General features: G+C 43.9%; 1 protein-coding gene across 25 annotated transcripts in view; it reads left to right on the top strand.

The window, feature by feature from the left end:
- The window catches only part of ACSL1 (acyl-CoA synthetase long chain family member 1), a 71,518-nt gene that overhangs the window by 33,073 nt on the left and 19,065 nt on the right, over positions 1–19,380 (top strand). For 24 of the 25 annotated variants that reach the window (XM_016950997.3, XM_054682682.2, XM_016950995.4 and 21 more), the window contains 5 exon segments: positions 5,277–5,391; positions 10,011–10,075; positions 13,559–13,660; positions 17,016–17,115; positions 17,337–17,515. In XM_016950997.3, coding sequence (XP_016806486.3) covers positions 5,277–5,391; positions 10,011–10,075; positions 13,559–13,660; positions 17,016–17,115; positions 17,337–17,515 — 561 coding nt within the window. 25 annotated transcript variants of the gene reach the window in all.

Raw genomic sequence — 19,380 nt, 5'->3', positions numbered from 1 at the left:
CCTAGAGATATCCCGCATTAGAACCCAGCCACGTCTTTGGCAGTCTCTTTAGAAGTTACTTGGCCCTGCCTCTCCCCCTTCTGCTCCTTTCCCTCCTCTCACTCTCCCTTCTCCCTTCTGCCCTGCGTCCACCTCCCTATCCCTCTCCTGCATAAACAATAGCAACACAAGGGGCATTTAACTGCTATGGCTGGCAGATGCCCATTTGGAGATGGAGATGAATGAGTCTATGAGTGGTAAAGCTTGGGCTTCTCTACCCCCAAGAAATCCTCAACGGCATCATTTGCTTTTGCACTTAAATAGGGGAGTGGCACAAAATAACTGGCCATCGTGTTCCTGTTAGTCAAATATTGGTGAGAGTTCTGGCCTTGGAAACCTTTGATATGCAGATGTTCACGGTTTTCCTGCCCTTCCTGCCCCCAAGGGGAACTTGAACTTGTTGCCTAATTCAGCCCTTGTGGGGAGACTGACCTCAGGAGGAACCTGAGCTTGTAGAGATGTTGCGGAATATACTCATGACCACCGATTTCACTGTAGTGGGTTTGACTCACCATCTTTTTTTTTTTTTTTTAACTGGGAACACTATGTAACCACATTAGAGAGGTCTATAGCAAGAGGAATAAAAGACTCATAATGCCTGCTGACTCGCTGGCTCATGACTGATTTCCTACACATTCAGCTGGGGTTGTCTGCTTTGCTTGCCCTGTTTCTTGAGCCTAAGCGACCTCCACACACTGCCTGCTGATCAGTAGGTTATGTCAGAAGGCCATAAGGGCCAAATTTAAGCTATTTTTCATTTAAATAGGCGTCCCTAGAAATAGCTACGTGGACTTATCTAATATAGTATTTAAGTCCCCAGCTTTTGAAGTTATTCTGTCTTGTAAAACCTACAAGCATTTTAGACTCCAATTGTTACAGCTTTGCTTCCCAGCACTCAGCTTGCAACCCCTTGCTTATGTAGATATAACTAAGGTTGCTAACACCCAGTTTTAAATATAGCATTTTTGTTCAAAAAATAGCAACACTGGGCCAGGCGCAGTGGCTCATGCCTGTAATCCCAATACTTTGGGAGGCCTAGGCGGAAGGATCCCTTGAGCCCAGGAGTTTGAGACCAGCCTGGGCAACATAGTGAGACCTTGCCTCTACAAATAATAAACAGATTAGCCAAGCGAGGTGGCACGTGTCTGTGGTTTCAGCTACTCAGGAGGCTAAGTGCGAGGATTGCTTGAGCTCAGTCAGACGGTTGAGACGGCAGTGAGCTCTGATAATGCCACTGAACTCCAGCCTGGGCGACAGAGCCTGCCCCTGTTTCGGGGAAAAAAAAAAATTCATTATTAGAATGTGTGGTCTTTTCATAGAGCCACAGATTTTGAAGCACAGATCCTAATGTTTTGTGCCCTTCCCCTTCTTATTCAACCCCCTTTCTTGAAATTACAGTTATGTCTGACAACTGAGTGACAGTGTGACCTTTTATCCCGTATCATCGAGCCTTCAATTAGTGTCTCCTTTTGGCAGATGTCTCATTTACTGCTTCATTTTCAAGCTTTTCTCATTATTCTAATTGCTAATTAGGGTAATAATAAATATCTTGCCCCAGGTTACATGTCAAGATGTTGCTTTATTGGGGATATCATTCACTTCTTTAACTTTGATTTAGCTTGTTTGCCTCCATGTTTCTCGGATTCCAGAAGATTATACACCACCAAAAACTTAAACCTAACTAAAAAATTATTTAGCTAAAAGTTTGTTATAAAATGGTCCTCCAGAGCAGTGGTTCTCAAAATAAAATTTGGGACATTGACCAAGGTGGTTGACCTGTCTTGAAGGGATATGGTCTCTGTATGTCTAAAGCTAACCTTCATCTCTTTTCTGAAGCCTACCCCCAGTACCCAGTCTTCTATTTGATTAAAGGGGACAGTTTTTCTTCTCAGCCCTCCTTCTTTCTGCTTACACCCCATTACCTGTCAAATCCTATTCCTGAGTGCTGCAGCACGCCCAGTGCCTTGGTCCTTCCCGGCTCCCAACTCCCACTGCCGTATCCAGGTCTGTAGGAGTTGGTTTCTCCCCAGTCTCTTCCCTCCCTCCTGTTCCACACACTGCTTACACTTCTTGTAGATTTCTTTCTAACCCATTAGCCCATCCTCACCACTTCCCTGCTGAAAACTTCCCTGCTGGAAACCTGCTGTCCCTAGGAAGGTGCTTCTCAAACTTTAGCATCCCCTGGAGGGCTTCTTAAAGCACAGATTGCTGGATCGCATCCTCAGAGTTTTGGATTCAGCAGGTCTGGTGTGATTTGCTTTCCTAACCAGTGCCAGGTGTTCCGCAGAGCACACTTTGAGAACCTTGGCTCTAGAATGAGCCTGTGCACCTGAGATTTCAGGCTTGCTTCTGTCTGTTCATCCTGACTCTCCCTGCACTCTTCTGCTCAGCCAGGGTTCCCTGGAGTCCCTGTGGTCACTTAGAGAGAAGACGTGGGCTCCTTCAGAACAAGCTTGTGTCTTGTTCACCTTATCCCCATCTGCCCATTCACAGCTAGGGGAACTCCTCTGCAGAGTGCAGAAAGTGGTGTTGCTTTTGAAGAGAGAGCACTGAAAAAGACCATGAATGCATTTCTGTTGTGTCAAGAGGTATAGAAGGCACCTTTGTAAGCAGAGCATCGTGAGGACTTCCCTGTGGGCGGCCAGGCCACCTGCATCTCTAGGCCATGCTGAGACAACCACACTTCACCATCATACTTGGTACTTTACGGGTGGCCAGGCTGCCTGTATCTCTAGGCCATGCTGAGACAACCACACTTCACCATCATACTTGGTACTTTTCGGGCGGCCAGGCTGCCTGTATCTCTAGGCCATGCTGAGACAACCACACTTCACCATCATAGTTGGTACTTTTCGGGCGGCCAGGCTGCCTGTATCTCTAGGCCATGCTGAGACAACCACACTTCACCATCATACTTGGTACTTTTCTTATCTCTTTTCACACCCTCTCATTCTTCCTGTTTTCTATCATTTTGTCCTTTCCCCCTTTCTCTTCCTACCTTAGCCTTGGTGCCTTCGGTGTGTTTGGTGGCTTCATGGGTTGAAAAGGCTTCTGATATTCACTACAAAGCCACAAAATTGCTTCTGAATTTCAGGCTATTTGTTGGAGTCAAGATTGAGGTGATGGAGGACTTGTACTGTAGTTAGAGCATGTTATTGGGTGCACAAGTAATATTCTACACAATCATATTTTACAGGAAATTTCCTCTTTAACAAAAAATAACCCTGGAAGTGGACTCATGATGTCTCCATTTTACAGAAAAGAAAACAGACTCAGCGATTAAGTAACAATAATGTGTGACACTAACGCAAAGATATTCTCCCATTCTTATGCACACAAAGAATAACGTTTTTGCTTTATAAAGTAGCGTGCTGTAGTTAGTAAGTATGTTTGGAATCACAGCCATAGGTGTTAGAAAGCTTCTGCCGAGAGAGAAGACATTGTGATGATTAAAAGATATGATTAGGTCATATTTACTCCAGAAAACTATTCGCAGTTTGGGATCAAGAGTGAAATACACATATGTAGCACACAGTAGATATTGACAGAATGTCTATAAATGTATAAGCATAAAAAAAAGACTGGGAGGAATTTACCAAACTACTAATAGTAATCATTTTTCCTTGATATACTTCTGTATCACTTAAATGTTTTTTAAACAGTATATACATTATAACTTAAGGGTGGACAAAAAGCAAAAGAGCTTGTAGGAAGAGAAATGGATAATCCTAATAAAAATAGAAGAGTCCATGGAAACAGATCAGGCAGTCATCGCCTTCTAAAGGGTCTCCCTGTGAGTTCACCCCCTGGCACCCATCCACTTCCTCCTCAGCGCTGCCCTCCTCAGCCTGCCGCCCTACTCTGAGACCTAGCTTTTCCACACTTCTTTTTGGTGTCTCCTGTTTTGTTTCATCACACCTTAAGCCAGAAATGATCTCTTCCACTTTTGGACAGCTCTCTCCTGTTGGTACCAGAAGTTATCATATCACAGTCTAATTTCTCCAAGGGTTTCCAGACTGTTGTAAAAGTGAAGGCCCCTCTCTGAAATTAAAAAAAAAAAAAAAGGTAGGCTCTAACGTCGTAGTCACTGAGCTTTTATTTATCAGTCTCTAAAGAGTGCTTTTTGGCTTTCTGTGGATGTCTGGATGCCTTACAGTGTCCTTTGGCCCCAGAGGACTCAGCAGCTCACATTGGAGACCTGCTACCTGTAAAGACTACTGCTGCTACTGTGAGAGGCTAGGCCCTGCCGCCTTATCCATCATTAGGAGTTCTTGCACATAGCAAATATACTCAGGAAGCTAACAGATGAAGACGACTTAGAGAAAGGTGCACAGCGATGTCAAATCTGCACACCTATAAATGTTGCACCTAAAACTAATAAAGACCTGTCTCTGCACATGCATATGTGCAGAGCTGATGATTTTAACTGTTGTAGCTGATGATTTTAACTGTTAGAGATGCTATGCAAGAAAGTGAAGTTTCTAACAGATGATATTGCGCTTGGTGAGGAGATAAAGTAGTGGAAATAGTCTCAAAAAGAATATAGGTAACATTTTAGAAGTATAACCAAATGGGGTTTCATTTCCACCAGAGCTGAACAGGATCAGTCCTCTGTGCTGTGGATGGCACTGGCTTGAGAACTGTCAATGTGTGTAGTGGTGGCAGTTTGTGGCTCTTCTCTTGCTCTCTTTGGCCTTATCCGGCAGGACCAGCACTTGTAGGTCTGTAAACCTGTTTTCTCTCTTCAGGCATCTTTCTGACTTAGCCGTGGTTCCCCGAAGCCTGTGTTTACCTCCAGGCGAATGATTGGTTTACATCAGCACATCTTGCACTGCAGTCTTTCAGCACTCACTCACTGGGCAGCTGTTCCGCAGGTGGCCGCCTAGAGGGGTGCGGATACCACAGGGGCATATTAGACTTTATATTTAATTTTTAAGCTTTTTATTTTTTAATGGACAAATACAAATTATGTGTATTTATGGTGTATAATAGGAACGAGTTCAGGACATCTATTTTTAATAAAAATGGTGACTATGTTCACTATTAGTTGGTGACTGTAGTTAATAACAATGTACCATATACCTGAAATTACTAAGAGAATAGATTTTAAGTGTTCTCACTACAGATAAGTGACAAGAATGTAAAGGAATGGATATGTTAATTAGCTTGATTTAGGCATTCCACAGTGCATAGATGTTTCACTGCCTTCTAACCTGCCCCCCTTTCTTTTTTGTTAGGGTAGTGGTGGTGCACGAAGATCCGCACTACTTGACAGCGACGAGCCCTTGGTGTATTTCTATGATGATGTCACAACATTATACGAAGGTTTCCAGCGGGGAATACAGGTGTCAAGTAAGCATTTTCCTGCATTTGCGTGGCTCCTGCTCGCCGTGTTTCATGAAGAACGAGTGGCCTTTCAGAAATGCACATTTGCTCCTATCTTTCGCCTCCTTAGGATCGCTCAGGCCCCACTGTGTCCACTGTAACTTTCCCAGAGTCAGTCCCAAAGCTCACTGGACCCTCTAGATGTTCCCTGTGGCCCTGGGGGCTCCATGGTCAAATATGTGAGTGTCACATCCTGTATTTTATGGTGAGTCACATGTTACACCAGTGCACAATAGGCTCTGACGTTTCCTGCAATAAAGAGGTCTGTTGAACTGGGCCCAATCCGGCACTTTTCATGCTTACTTGACCATGAGACCCATATTTTGAGAAAGAAATACTGACATCCCAGGATGGCAGTGTTCTGTTAAAGATACTTGGGAAATGTTGGCTCATGGGATTACCCTTAATTATTAACTGTAGTGTAAGAAACCCTGTGATATCCAGCATACCTCCTTTCCAGCCTCTGTCCCTCCCAGGCCTCCTGTATAGGGCCCTCAGGTCATACTGAACTTCCTGCAGAGCCACGACTACCTCTGCTCTCCCCTAGCCCTGAGGCTTTGTGCAGTTCTATTTTGTTTTTTAGAAATGGGGTCTTGCTATGTTGCCCAGGCTGGACTCAAACTTCTGACCTCAAGTGAGTCTCCTGCCTCAGCCTCCCAAAGCACTGGGACTACAGGTGTGAGCCACCATGCCCAGACTTGTGCACTTTTTTTTTTTTTTCTTTGGACGGAGTTTTGCTCTTGTTGCCCAGGCTGGAGTGCAATGGCATGATCTTGGCTCACCGCAGCCTACACCTCCTGGGTTCAAGTGATTCTCCTGCCTCAGCCTCCTGAGTAGCTGGGATTACAGGCATGCACCACCACGCCCAGCTAATTTTGTATTTTTTAATAGAGATGGGGTTTCTCCATGTTGGTCAGGCTGCTCTCAAACTCCCAATCTCAGGTGATCCACCTACCTCGGCCTCCCAAAGGGCTGGGATTACAGGCTCAAGCCACCATGCCCGGCCGTGCACTTCTTTTTCTTGATCATAAAGTCTCTTTCTACCCCCAGCCTGGGTGCTTGATGTATTCTTTAATCTTACAAAACTCACTGCATTTCACCTTTTCTCTAAAACCTTCCTAGTCTATCATTTTCATCCCCTACCTCCGAGTGAAGCATTTCTTCCCTTTTCCCTCCCAGCACATTATATTCTTTCTGCATAACTCCTGATGGCACAGAGGTGTTCACCTGGCATTCTGCCCCCCTAGCCCGAGCTCCTTGAGAACAGGGTGGCTATCAGTCATCTCTTTTCACAGCACTGACAGTGCCTGGCACACAGTGAACGCCCCACTAATGCATCCTCAGTGAAGGAGGGAGTACCTCTGGTTTCTCCACCCCTCTTTCTATTTTAGCCACTTCATTTTTGCTTGTACCAGGTACTTCTCTAAAAATGGTCTTGGAATCTGTGCTTTGTTATTTAAATCCTCTGATGCTTAGCTTTTATTTGGGCCACTCACTGCTAGCTACATTGTAATCTTTTTATGGTCAGGAACCATGTGGTATTGCTGGCTCTATCCCTCATGATACGTTGCATGTAATATGCACTCAAGAAGTGCCTATTGGCCAGGCCTGGTGGCTCACACCTGTAATCCCAGCACTTTGGGAGACCAAGGCGGGCAGGTCACGAGGTCAGGAGTTCGAGACCAGCCTGACCAACATGGTGAAACTCCGTCTCTACTAAAAATACAAAAATTAGCTGGGTGTGGTGGTGCATGTCTGTAACCCCCGCTACTCAGGAGGCTGAGGCAGGAGAATCGCTTGAACCGGAGAGGTGGAGGTTGCAGTGAGCCAGGATTGCACCATTGTACTCCAGCCTGGGTGACAGAGCGAGACTCCGTCTCAAAAAAAAAAAAAAAAAAAGTGACTATTGTTTTTTACTTGACACTGGTAACATTGGATGTCTCAGCTTGGCGAGTTTGTCCCAGTGTTCCCATAGCACGTGCATTAAGCCCTATTACAAAGGAAAAGCAAGCTTACTTGTGTATTATTTAATTTATGAACATTTTCAAAGTTGGTGTCAAGGTCAGGGTTTGTCTGTGATAGTAAATATCCATCAGGTGGATCAACCTAACATATGGCACATGAAACAGTGTGTGTGTGTGTGTGTGTGTGTGTGTGTGTGTGTGTGCGCTTTACCACCACCACAGAGCACGTATACGGTAAGTCCTCAGTTAATGTCTTTGATAGGTTCTTGGAAACTGCAACTTGAAAACGACTATAATGAAACCAATTTTTTCCACAGGTTAATTGATACGAACAAGAGTTAAATTCCCACAGCGTATTTCTAGTCACAAAAACATCACCAAACTTCTAAATAAAGACCACACTTCTTATGTTAAACATGAAATAAATATGAGCGATACAGACATTTAGGAACAATTGATAAAAATAAGTAAGATATTTACCTGTTTATTCCAGTTAAGGGTCATGGGCGGCTGGAGCCCATCTGGGCAGCTCAGGATGTCAGGTGGGAACTGCCCTGGCCAGGACACCCTCCCATCGTAGGGAGACTCATACTCACACCCACTCACACTCACACACTCACTCCGCTCACCCACACTCACTAGGACCGTAGAGATGCACCAGTTCACCTCACAGGCACAGCTTTGGGATGTGGGAGGAACCCAGAGTTCCCAGGAAAAACCACATAGATGTGGGGAGAACGTGCAAATGAAATGCCGTTATTTGAGGACCTGCTGTATACATGTAAATGTATATACATTCATTGAGGAGCATGGTGACTTACATTATGCTTTTGACTCTCCTCTGATCTGAAGACAAGTCACATAACGTTTCTTTGGTCGCTTGCTCCCCCTGGAAAATGAAAGTCCTTTTATGGATGTGTCAGAGAAGGTGAAGGAAAGTATGTCCAGTCTTCTTGATCTGTACTCATTGAAGGGAGCTGCTTTGCAGGTCTCGATTTGCTTCCTTTTTTTTTTCCCCCCCAGAAGATCTTTTTATTCTAGGCTTTGATTTTTTTAGGCTACTGTAGAATTAAACTGAAACAAAAGAGCAAGACCCAGCACTTGGATAAGGGGTCAGAAGTTTGTTGAATGATAGAAGCAGCCCGCCTAGAGTTTTTAAACCTAGTACTTTAAAACTGCACCAAGGAAGCCATTTATAAAGATTGAGCTCCCTGCTTCTCAGTGGCTCTCATCTCTAGCTGCACTTTTGTGCCATCGGGGAGCTTCTAAAAAATACTGAGGCCCAGGCCCCATCCCTATTCAACTGAATAAAAAATTCTAGAGCCTGGGTGTAATAGAACCTGGTATAGTATCAAGTTCCCCTGGTGAGCCTGCAGCTTAACGGCTAGTTCTAGAGCTGGAGCTGGCATATGTTTTCTGTAAAAAGCCTGGTAGTAAATATTTTTGGCTTTGGTGCCATATGGTCTTGGTTGCAACTACTCAACTGCAGCCTCACACAGAACAAAAATGAATGAGTGTGGCTGTGTGCCACTATCACTGTGTCTACAAAAACAGCCAGTGGGCCTGATTTGGCCCTTGGCTGCAGTGTGCCCGTCTCTGTTTTTGAGGAATAAAATCGCATCATTTCATATGGCTAGTGCAATTTTTTTCCCATCTGGAAGCAACATCTGATTGGACTCATCTTGTATGGTGCTTGTTACAGTCTCTGTAAATTGGAGAGGGTCCGAGAATAGCTCTTCCTGTTTTCATCAGGACTGTTTTTAGGGATGGCAAAGAAGTCAGTGTGTCCAGCCTGCGTCCTCCTCAGCCACGTGGCTGATTCCTGAATCTGCACGTGCAGCACACTGCCGTTGTCTGGGGCATGATCTGTGTGATGGGGCCAGCCCTGCCTTCCATCCTACTTCTTTAGGTCCTCACGTCAAATCAGAGCCTCCTCACGAACACTCAGACCTAACATGCTAAAGCCAGATGCACTATGGTCCCCTTTTGCTTCTTTGAAACCTGAATAGGAATCGGGAAACATCTCGGTATTTCCTAACTTTTGCTTCACAGATACCGCTTCACGTCACCTCATTTTGCATCTTTTCTTTGTTTTTGTTTTTCTGCAATCATGACTTCACCCATGTAACCAGGATTCCAGGTAATTCTTGATACCTTTGGTCATCAAAATTTGGACACATAAAGAATTATATTTTCCTTTCCGTATTCTGAGTTAGAATGCTTTAGACTTCTTGAAAAGTTTTGCTGAATACCTCTTCTGAAAAGGTATCTGTTTACCACTACAGCAGCTTCTCTTTACCACTCATCTGCTGACTCCTGGTCTAAACCAGTAGGGTGTTAAAGAGGAATCACAAATTAAGTGCCCTTAAGAGTTGGATATTGCCTTTTCTCCCCTCTGTCCCCCTCTCCTGCCCCACTTAAACAAAACAGAAATAAACAAGCAAAGACAAAATCAGACCAAAACTGAGGGAGAAAACATTTCCAATCTGAAGCCGCCATTTCTTATCTGAGGACTAAAGTAGAGTCTAGCTGATGTTTAGTAGAGTGGGGTTGGGATACAAATTAAAATCTAGGAATATTTATGTACGTTCAGCCCATCTGTTGTTTTTTCTCTTTTTTTAGATAATGGCCCTTGTTTAGGCTCTCGGAAACCAGACCAACCCTATGAATGGCTTTCATATAAACAGGTGAGTTTGTATGAGACAGGCTCTGTGGACTCCTCTTGCAAGCAGGGGTGCTTCTGTATGTGAATTCTTGGAGCCGGAAGGTTTCTCCAGAGTGTATGTGCTGGACCAGCTCAGAGCCTTGCCGTAAGCATGGGGCATCCAAGGAGAAACTTGACACAAAGGTTTGGGGAGAACAAGTTAAGGAATTTAACAGGTGGTTCAAAGCATTGTATTTCAAAGCTGATGTGGATACATTGTGAAGTCAAGTATAATTTGTAAGATAAAATTCTAGAAACTCTCCCGGTCCCCCTGGCGGCATAGCATTATTTCTCTCCACTTGAGGGGTACTAGAAAAACTCAGAAGCTGGAACGTGGGAATACGTCTTCATTTCACAGATGAGGAGGACCTGTCTCAGGAAAAGAGGTGACTCACCCAAGGTCATAGCTGGTTAGTGGCAGAACCAGGACCAGAAGCAAGGCCTGCAGCCTCTTGTGTAGGCTTTCCTAGTGCGTGCTGCTGACCCTCAAAGCTGTCCTTGGCCAACTCACCACCTGTGTGACACTTACCCCCAGGCAGCTGTAGGGAGGAACACAGATGTTCGGGGAAGGCACTTGTGTTACTGTATAAGCACAAAGGAAGCTGGGATCTGAGTATGGTGGCCCTTGTTGGTCTCTAGTCCCCACCCATCGACGGCTACAGCTGTTGAAACAGCGGCTCATGAGTGGCAGTAGCAGTGCAGGAAGACGTTGCTGTTTATTTTTTTTTTTATCATGATTACAATGAATGTGGGTGCCACAGCTCTTCCCCAGTCCACACAGCACCCCGGGACAGGCACGTGCTCCAGACATGCCAGCTCTGCTGCCTGCTGCTTCCACACAGCTGTCCAGGAAAGGCTCCCGTCCCTGGCCCCCCTTCTGCTCTAGGGGCAGGTAATCATGTGGATTCATGAATACAAATGCACTTCCTCCTTCTGGGTTTTGTGTGAAGGGCAGCTTAGGAGCTGGTGTCTTTGGGGTGCGTCTGTGGAAGGGATCGTTCTCTGCAGCCTCGGAGCCACACTCCTGCAGTAGTGCTTGTTGGTTCTTCTCAGACTGAAGTGCATGATTTCTCCCCGTCCGTCCTCTGGGGTCGACAGGATGCAGAAGGCTTTGCTTGAGAGGTGTTCATCTGTCTCTCAAGAGAAGGGGAAGCAACTTCTCACACCTCCCCTGTAGAAGGAGCTAGGAGCAGTATCTCACATGATTGGAAGAATTTCCCATTTTTATTCTGTCCTGTCAGAGCCAAATAGTAGTTTCTTGCACAAATAGTAGTTTCCAGGATCCCTCATTTTCACAAGTGTAAGAACAGCCTGTGTGTGTTGAACATGTGTGTGTTGTGTGTGATGGTCCTGAGGCATCATGGAATCCTCTGTGCCTCCTGGGTTACTTCTGTTGTTTAGTGGCTGGAAGAGAGAAGACACGTCCATTGCAGATAGGCGTTTTCAAGGCAGATTGAAAATCACTGGGGTTTCTGAAGGTGTGAATCTATGACTTGCACACTTCATTTGGAAGCAGGTGAAGATACAAAACTGAAGCCAACTTTGGATTTGTACATTCAAATCTTTTTTTTTTTCAATCATCCAATGAATATGACCTTTTGGTGGCTAGGAATGCCTTAAAGGGTTGTTTTTTTTTTTTTTAAGAATGTATGACCGATCTAGAAATATAAATGTGCGTGTATTATTCAATCATATTTACCAGCTATATAGCATCCAATTGCAGGCATTTCTCAGGCTCTGATTCCTTAAATGCAACCAAGACTTTTGAACTCGTCTGTGAAGGAGAGAGTAGTAATGAGCCTGTTTGTGTCATCCTATTGTCACCTTACCACGATCAGTCTGTTCCTCATAGGCAGGGCCAGGATGGTGCCAAGGCCCAGAACCAGTAGGGTTCCAGGCCAGGAGTAGGTATGGCCTTATTTCCTACGGGTATGGGTGTGCTTTAAGAGTACTCTTGAGAATTTGCGAACTGAGAATAAAGAAAATAACTCCAGGCCAGGCACGGTATGGCTCACGCCTATAATCCCAGCACTTTGGGAGGCCGATGGGGGCAGATCACCTGAGGTCAGGAGTTCAAGACCAGCCTGGCCAACATGGCAAAACCCTGTCTTTACTGAAAAATACAAAAATTAGCTGAGTGTGGTGGCAGGTGCCTGTAATCCCAGCTATTCTGGAGGCTGAGGCAGGGAGAATTTCTTGAACCCGTGAGGAGGAAGTTGCAGTGAGCCAAGACCATGCCCTTGTACTCCAGCTTGGGCAACAGAGTGAGACTATGTCTCAAAAAAAAAAAAAGAAAGAAAGAAAGAAAAGAAAAAGGAAAAGAAAAGAACTGCAAAGTTTAAGATTTTTTAAAAATTTTAGTTTATTTGGGGTAGGAACAGGGAGAGGATAGGATAACCCTGCTGAATTTTGCAAACCTATCAATTTTTACTTAGTTATTATAATATGCATTTTTATATTTACATGTGTCGCTTATCATTGTAATATTGTCCTAAGTTTGATATAGTTTTCATAATTATAATATTTACTATGTAGCATTTTCTTAGTGATTTACCATCATTTACTTAGTCATCCAGCCGTGATTAGGTTTTTTACCCTAGAGATTTTTAATACAATAATTTTGAAATATTTGCATATTGTTTATATGTAGGCTTTTTTTTTTTTTTTTTTGAGATGGAGTCTCGCCTGTCACCCAGGCTGGAGTGCGGTGGGGTGATCTCAGTGCACTGCAGACTCCGCCTCCTGGGTTCAAGCAATTCTGCCTCAGCCTCCTGAGTAACTGGGATTACCGTTTCACGCCACCATGCCTGGCTAATTTTTTATTTTCAGTAGAGACGGGGTTTTACCATGTTGGCCAGGCTGGCCTCGAACTCCCTCAAGTGATCTGCCTGCCTCGGCCTCCCAAAGTGCTGGGATTATAGGCGTGAACCACGGTGCCTGGCCTGTATGTAGGCTTTTAAAAACCTCCTCCTGAGTTTGAATTGTTTCCTAAGAATACATTCTCAAGAATGGAATTGTAGAACTTAAGGATAAGAGCTTGCTCTTATTTTTTATAGGTCTCTCAAAAGTTGCTGTTTCTGTGTTTATACCAAATAAGCAAGTTTTGGCTGCTTTATAAATAAAAAAAATCCATCTCTCTATTATTTTTTAAATTGTATAAAACTAAAATAGAAAAAAATGTATAAATAGCCCTGCCATATAATTATCTGTGACCTGCAGCCATTGGGATAAGATTAATTTGCTTTGCAGAAGGAACCCTGCGGTCAGTTCTCTTAATTCTGATTTCTTGTGAATAAAACCTTGTGTTTTACCAAAAAATCTATCAATAAAGGAATACCTGCATGTTCCCTCTCCCTTTCTGTGTGCAGCATTGCTTGCTGGCTGAGATACAAGCCTGCCGTCTGGTCAGCTTTGTTTCTGGAGTTGGGGCCCAATGCTGCTTCTGACTTTTTCCTCTCCATTTTAGGTTGCAGAATTGTCGGAGTGCATAGGCTCAGCACTGATCCAGAAGGGCTTCAAGACCACCCCAGATCAGTTCATTGGCATCTTTGCTCAAAATAGACCTGAGGTATGAACCAGTAGGTACTTGCTGTGCATGATTTTGAGAATTCTCAGATATAAGAGCCTAACTTCTGCTAGAGACCAGATTTTGTAGTCTGATTTCTACTAAAAGTATAGCTTTACGTTACACCTTAGAAAGTTACACATATGAAAACCTCAACCAGGGCCGCCGGGCACAGTGGCTTACGCCTGTAATCCCAGCACTTTGGGAGGCCAAGGTGGGTGGGTCACCAGAGGTCGGGAGTTCCAGACCAGCCTGACCAACATGGAGAAACCCCATCTCTACTAAAAATACAAAATTAGCCAGGCCTGGTGGCACACATCTGTAATCCCAGCTACTTGGGAGGCTGAGGCAGGAGAATCGCTTGAATCTGGGAGGCAGAGGTTGCGGTGAGCCAAGATTGTGCCATTGCACTCCAGCCTGGGCAACAAGAGCGAAACTCCGTCTCAAAAAAAAAAGAAAGGAAAACCTGAACCAGGGCCTTTTAATCGCCTTTAAGAGAAAAAAGAAATCACCTTTTTGGGGGGATTATTTTAGTTTTTTTAAACCAGGTTCCCAAATAAAATCCTTAGAACAGATAACTAACAAAGGAGTCTTTTTACTTTAAGAGTCACCTCTGTGGTTAGAAAAATGGCACTAATAAGTTATAGAGAGACTTAGATACATTTTTGTCAGTAGCAGTTCCTTTTTTTCCTTTCTGAAAGGTATGAGGCTTTCCCTCTGGTTGGTTTCTAGAGTTTAAAATACCATGGGTGATGGGGACAGTACTCACTGCTAGCCAGCCTTCCTTTGGGCAGTCTGTCATTGGTGGTCTAAGCCCAGCACGGTTTCTGTAAACCAGTGTGTAAAAGTGTGTTAGTCCATTTTCACGCTGCTGATAAAGACATACCTGAGACTGGGAACAAAAAGAGGTTTAATTGGACTTGCAGTTTCACATGGCTGGGGGGGCCTCAGAATCATGGCAGGAGGTGAAAGGCACTTCTTTCATGGTGGCGGCAAGAGAAAATGAGGAAGAAGCAAAAGCAGAAACCCCTGATAAACCCATCAGATCTCATGAAACTTACTATCACAAAAATAGCATGGGAAAGACCAGCCCCCATGATTCAATTACCTCCCCCAGGGTCCCTCCCACAACACGTGGGAATTCTGGGAGATACAATTCAAGTTGAGATTTGGGTGGGGACACAGCCAAAACATATCAGAAACTGAGTTTAAATGAGCAGCTCTTTTGGAAGTATTGCTTATGGTAAGACTCAACAGATTAGTAGATCTAGCTGGCTTAGAAAAATGGAAGCATCTGGCTTGAAGAAATCGAATTTATTCTTATACCTGTTTGTGTCCAGAAGACATGCTGACTCAATCCCTGTGCTACTGACTTTTTTTTTTTTTTTTATAAATAAAGATGGCTTCTTAGAGTTTTGTGGTCTTTCAAGGGGAAAACAGCATTCTCCACAACTGGACTGTGACTGGGCTTGTAGAATTTAGTTTTTTTCATCCCAAATGAACACATCAAAATGTTTGTTTTGATGGAATTTTATCATGAATCTAGAACTGCAAAACAAATAAGAAATAGGTTCCTTCCTGTATTTATGAGTTCATTCAACAAATGTTTGCTGAGCACCCACTATATGTCAGACACTGTGTTGGGGTAACAAAGCACAGTGACTCGGCCTCTCTTCCTGAGGTACCACATAAGGCAAGACAGACCTAAACACCGGTGCTTTCTCTGTCAAGTGGTAAGTGTGGGCGCAGGGCAGAAGGATTATGGGAGCTCAGTCAAGGAGGGCTCCCTGGAGGTGGCACCTGAGTAGAATCTCGAAGGAAATAGGGGCGGGGAGGCCAAGGGAATGCCCACATTCACACCTGTGTCTGGGAGTGGAGCATTTTCATGTGGTGGAGTGGCAGGAAAGACAGCCTTCCTTATGCGTCACATGTGCCTAAGGAGCTGGGACCTGATCTCTATGTTGTTGGCTGAAAATTCCTTCTGGGAAAAAACCGAAACTCAGAAGCCTAGTTCCAGGCCAAGTGGATGTGAGTGGGTTGTGCCCCCTTCCCCCGGCTGTGCCTTTTTCTGTCCTGTGTGTCAGAGTTCTGCAGATGATTTCATTAGAAAGGTGCAGCCAGAGGCAGTGGGGTACCCCTGGGTATGGTAGTGAAAGAGTGATCTTTCACCTTTGTCCATTAGGTAGGGCAAGTGGCTATGTGGCCAGTGCCTTCAGACACATCTTACTGCCTCTTGCATGTGGCAGTGTGGCCAGTTATTGTCTCACTTCTTTCCTGCACTTTTCTAGAGGAATTTTATCAAAACAGTTTTGCTGCTAGACAAGGTACTTCTTCCCCTATTCCAGGGCATACAGTGCCCTGCTACCAGAGGGGTCTTCCTTGAGCCCCACAGCGGCTGTTTTGCTGAGAAACTCTCAGTGGCTGCTCCCTGCTCTCCAGCCAGAACCATCTGTGCCAGTCAGATCGCTCTCACTACCCCTGCTTTTGATCCTGCCATCCCCTCTGTTAGCATCTCCCTGCCTCCCTCTGTCTCTGTCTCTCTCTCTCTCTTTCTTTCTCTTTCCAAAGGCAATCTCAGTTACACCCTCCCAGTAGCATCTGTAGCTACCTTGGCCGATGGTGGGCTTTCTTATCTCTGGGTCAGTCCCTGTCTAATAATTATTGCTAATTATCTTTTAACATATTTGCCTCAATTCTTCAGGCGGATTTTAATTTATCTTTCTTTCTCTCTTTCTCTCCTTTCCTTTCCTTTCTTTTTTCTTTTCTTTCTCAATCTCTCCTCTTTCTCTCTCTGTCCTCTCGTCTTTCTTTCTCTCTCTCTCTCTTTCCTTCCTTCCCTCCCTCCCTCCCTCCCTCTCTTTGTACATGCATACATACATACATACATACAGGATCTCACTCTGTCACCTAGGCTGGAGTGCACTGGTGTGATCACAGCTCACTGCAGCCTCAACCTCCTGGGTTCAAGCAATCCTCCTGCCTCAGCCTCTCAAGTAGCTGCGACATGGTGTGTGCCACCATGTCCAGATAACTTTTGTAGAGGCAGGGTTTTGCCATGTTGCCCAGGCTGGTCTTGAACTCCTGGGCTCAACTGATTCCCCCAACCTTGGCCTCCCAAAGTGCTGGGATTACTGGTGTGAGTCAGTGTGCCTGGCCTTAATTTCTTTTTAAGAAGGGGGCAGGTGTTTTGTTCTCATTCTGAATCCCTTATAGCACCTGGCACAGAGTAGTAGCTAACACAGATGTTAATTTTGCTGCGTCAAATGTTTTCACTTTGAATCTCTCTTGAGTATTGTTCTCCTTATTGATTACATGATGACATCCTGTTTTCTCTCCCTGACTTTTACTGTTTGTTTAGTGGGTGATTATTGAACAAGGATGCTTTGCTTATTCGATGGTGATCGTTCCACTTTATGATACCCTTGGAAATGAAGCCATCACGTACATAGTCAACAAAGGTACGTCTGTGATCTTTGCCTGGATTATTGGCATAGTTATTGGTTAGGTTCAGTGACTTTACATTTGCTCACATTTGATTTGACAAAGATTTTACATGTAAATATATATCTACCTTTTTATTCAAAGAATGTAGTACTTCAAGTATCCTTGTGCTGGATATGACAGAGTGAATCTTTTAACATCCCAGAGCTTATTCTTCATTGTATCTCTTCATTTACAGCTGAACTCTCTCTGGTTTTTGTTGACAAGCCAGAGAAGGCCAAACTCTTATTAGAGGGTGTAGAAAATAAGTTAATACCAGGCCTTAAAATCATAGTTGTCATGGATGCCTACGGCAGTGAACTGGTGGAACGAGGCCAGAGGTGTGGGGTGGAAGTCACCAGCATGAAGGCGATGGAGGTGAGTGCCCCGCCTCCTTCCCTTCTCTGAAGGCCTTCCCTGGGGCCGTGTTGGCTCACACGTGCTATCCAGTGCTATCTAGTGCTATCGTGCAGTCCCAGCACTGGCTGGTTGCCTCCACAACCCATGAAAGAGAGCAGAAACTTCTGTCTCATTGCTGGAAAAAGGATTCTACAGGTGTGCCCAGTGTTAACACATCACACCTTACCCAAGTGCTTTCAGCACTCCAATATTTATTCCAGAGCACTGACAAGCTGTGCCCGGAAATGCCAGAAATGGGAATTACAGCTTCAGGCAGGTGGAACTTTCAGTTTCTGTGTCTTCTTTGGGCTTTAATGCCTTTTACTTACTAATTTGTCTCTAATGCCAAGCCAAGTATAGAAATCAGCCTCATCGTTCTTTTCCCTGGATGGCTCATGGAGAGTGTTGGTGAATTTCCAACATACATGTTTGATTTGGTTTGTTTTCATATTGACTCTTTCAAGAGTCTTACCAATCACAAGTTTAAAGGCAGCCATTCCGGGAGAATGAGCGTGGTCCATGCTCAGCTCGGGTGCTTGATGTCAGATGATATAAGAAGTTGATCCCCGTCAGTTGGACTTGGATTAGAGTTCCATCCAAGGAACATGGCCGGAGGAAGATCTTTTCATATACATATCATAACAAGTCATAGGAAAACAGAGTCAGTCCTTCTCTTTCTGAAGGTGTTAGAAATATTTTTCTGAAACTGTTATAGATAGGATTTTAAATTTTTATGTGTAGTTTTCCTCCTCCTACAAAGAATTTGAGGCTATAAGTAAGGATCTGTAGAACCTTTCCTGAGGAGCCCAGTAGGCACAGGGAAGCACGGGTGTTCTAACAGAACCTTCTTTCTTGTGCATGTGTGCGCCCCTGCCCAACTCTCTCTCTCAGTAGCATCGAACATGATTCCACAAGTGCTGACCCGGGTGCTTCCTTGTTGAATTGGGGTTTTATAGCTTCTTACCTAGTGTTTCCCCACTTCTGTTTTTTTACTTTTAACCCTCTTTTACTATAATGTAATCTCTTTTTCCCTTACCTTCCCACAGATGGAGGAATTTTTCTGGTGTTTTTTGACTGCTGTATGATAAAGAAGTAATGTTGAAATTTAAAAATTATTTAGTTGATTGAAGATTATAATATAAAGTTTATATTAAAATATTAATTTATAGAAGACATTGTTTTACACTTACCTGCTTAATATGATCTATACTTAGTTTTTAAAAATATTCTGAGCAAAAGGTGAAGAGATTGCGCCACTGCACTGCAGCCTGGGTGACAGAGCGAGACTCCATCTCAAAAAATAATAATAATTGCAGTATTTTTCCTAAGTGATACTGTAAGAGAGATGTAAGGCTGTGAAACTTTTGCGGCAACAGTGCACTAATTTGGATAATGTTTGTTCCCAATAAATTAAGAGCCAAATTGTATGTAACTGGTGCTTTATTTTATTTAATGTCAGTTTTTGAAGAATTGGGCATCTCCAGAAGTTATGTAAGAATTTTTAATAGACAAGTAGAAATCTGGAGCTAATAAAAGTTATTTTGAAAAAAATGTACAGAATTATTGCTTTAGCTTTTGGCTGACCTCTAATTGGATATATTAGTTCCTGTTCTTAATCGGTGGTCTGTCACTACATCATTTAAAATGTAATTAAGATTGAAAACTTAATGTATGCTGGGCAGAAACTCACTAAGCCCTGAGCACACCCATCTAATTTCCACGTGAATTGAACATGTTCAATGGCGTGTTCAATGGCATGTTCATTCCATATCCTCATTCAAGCTGTTCCATTTGAATAGGAAAAGAATATAAATAGTTCATTTGTTAAAATTAATAGATATTAA

Source organism: Pan troglodytes, chromosome 3 (genome assembly GCF_028858775.2).
Source record: "Pan troglodytes isolate AG18354 chromosome 3, NHGRI_mPanTro3-v2.0_pri, whole genome shotgun sequence".
Taxonomy (NCBI): Eukaryota; Metazoa; Chordata; class Mammalia; order Primates; family Hominidae; genus Pan; species Pan troglodytes.
This window is presented reverse-complemented; position numbering and strand designations above follow the sequence as displayed.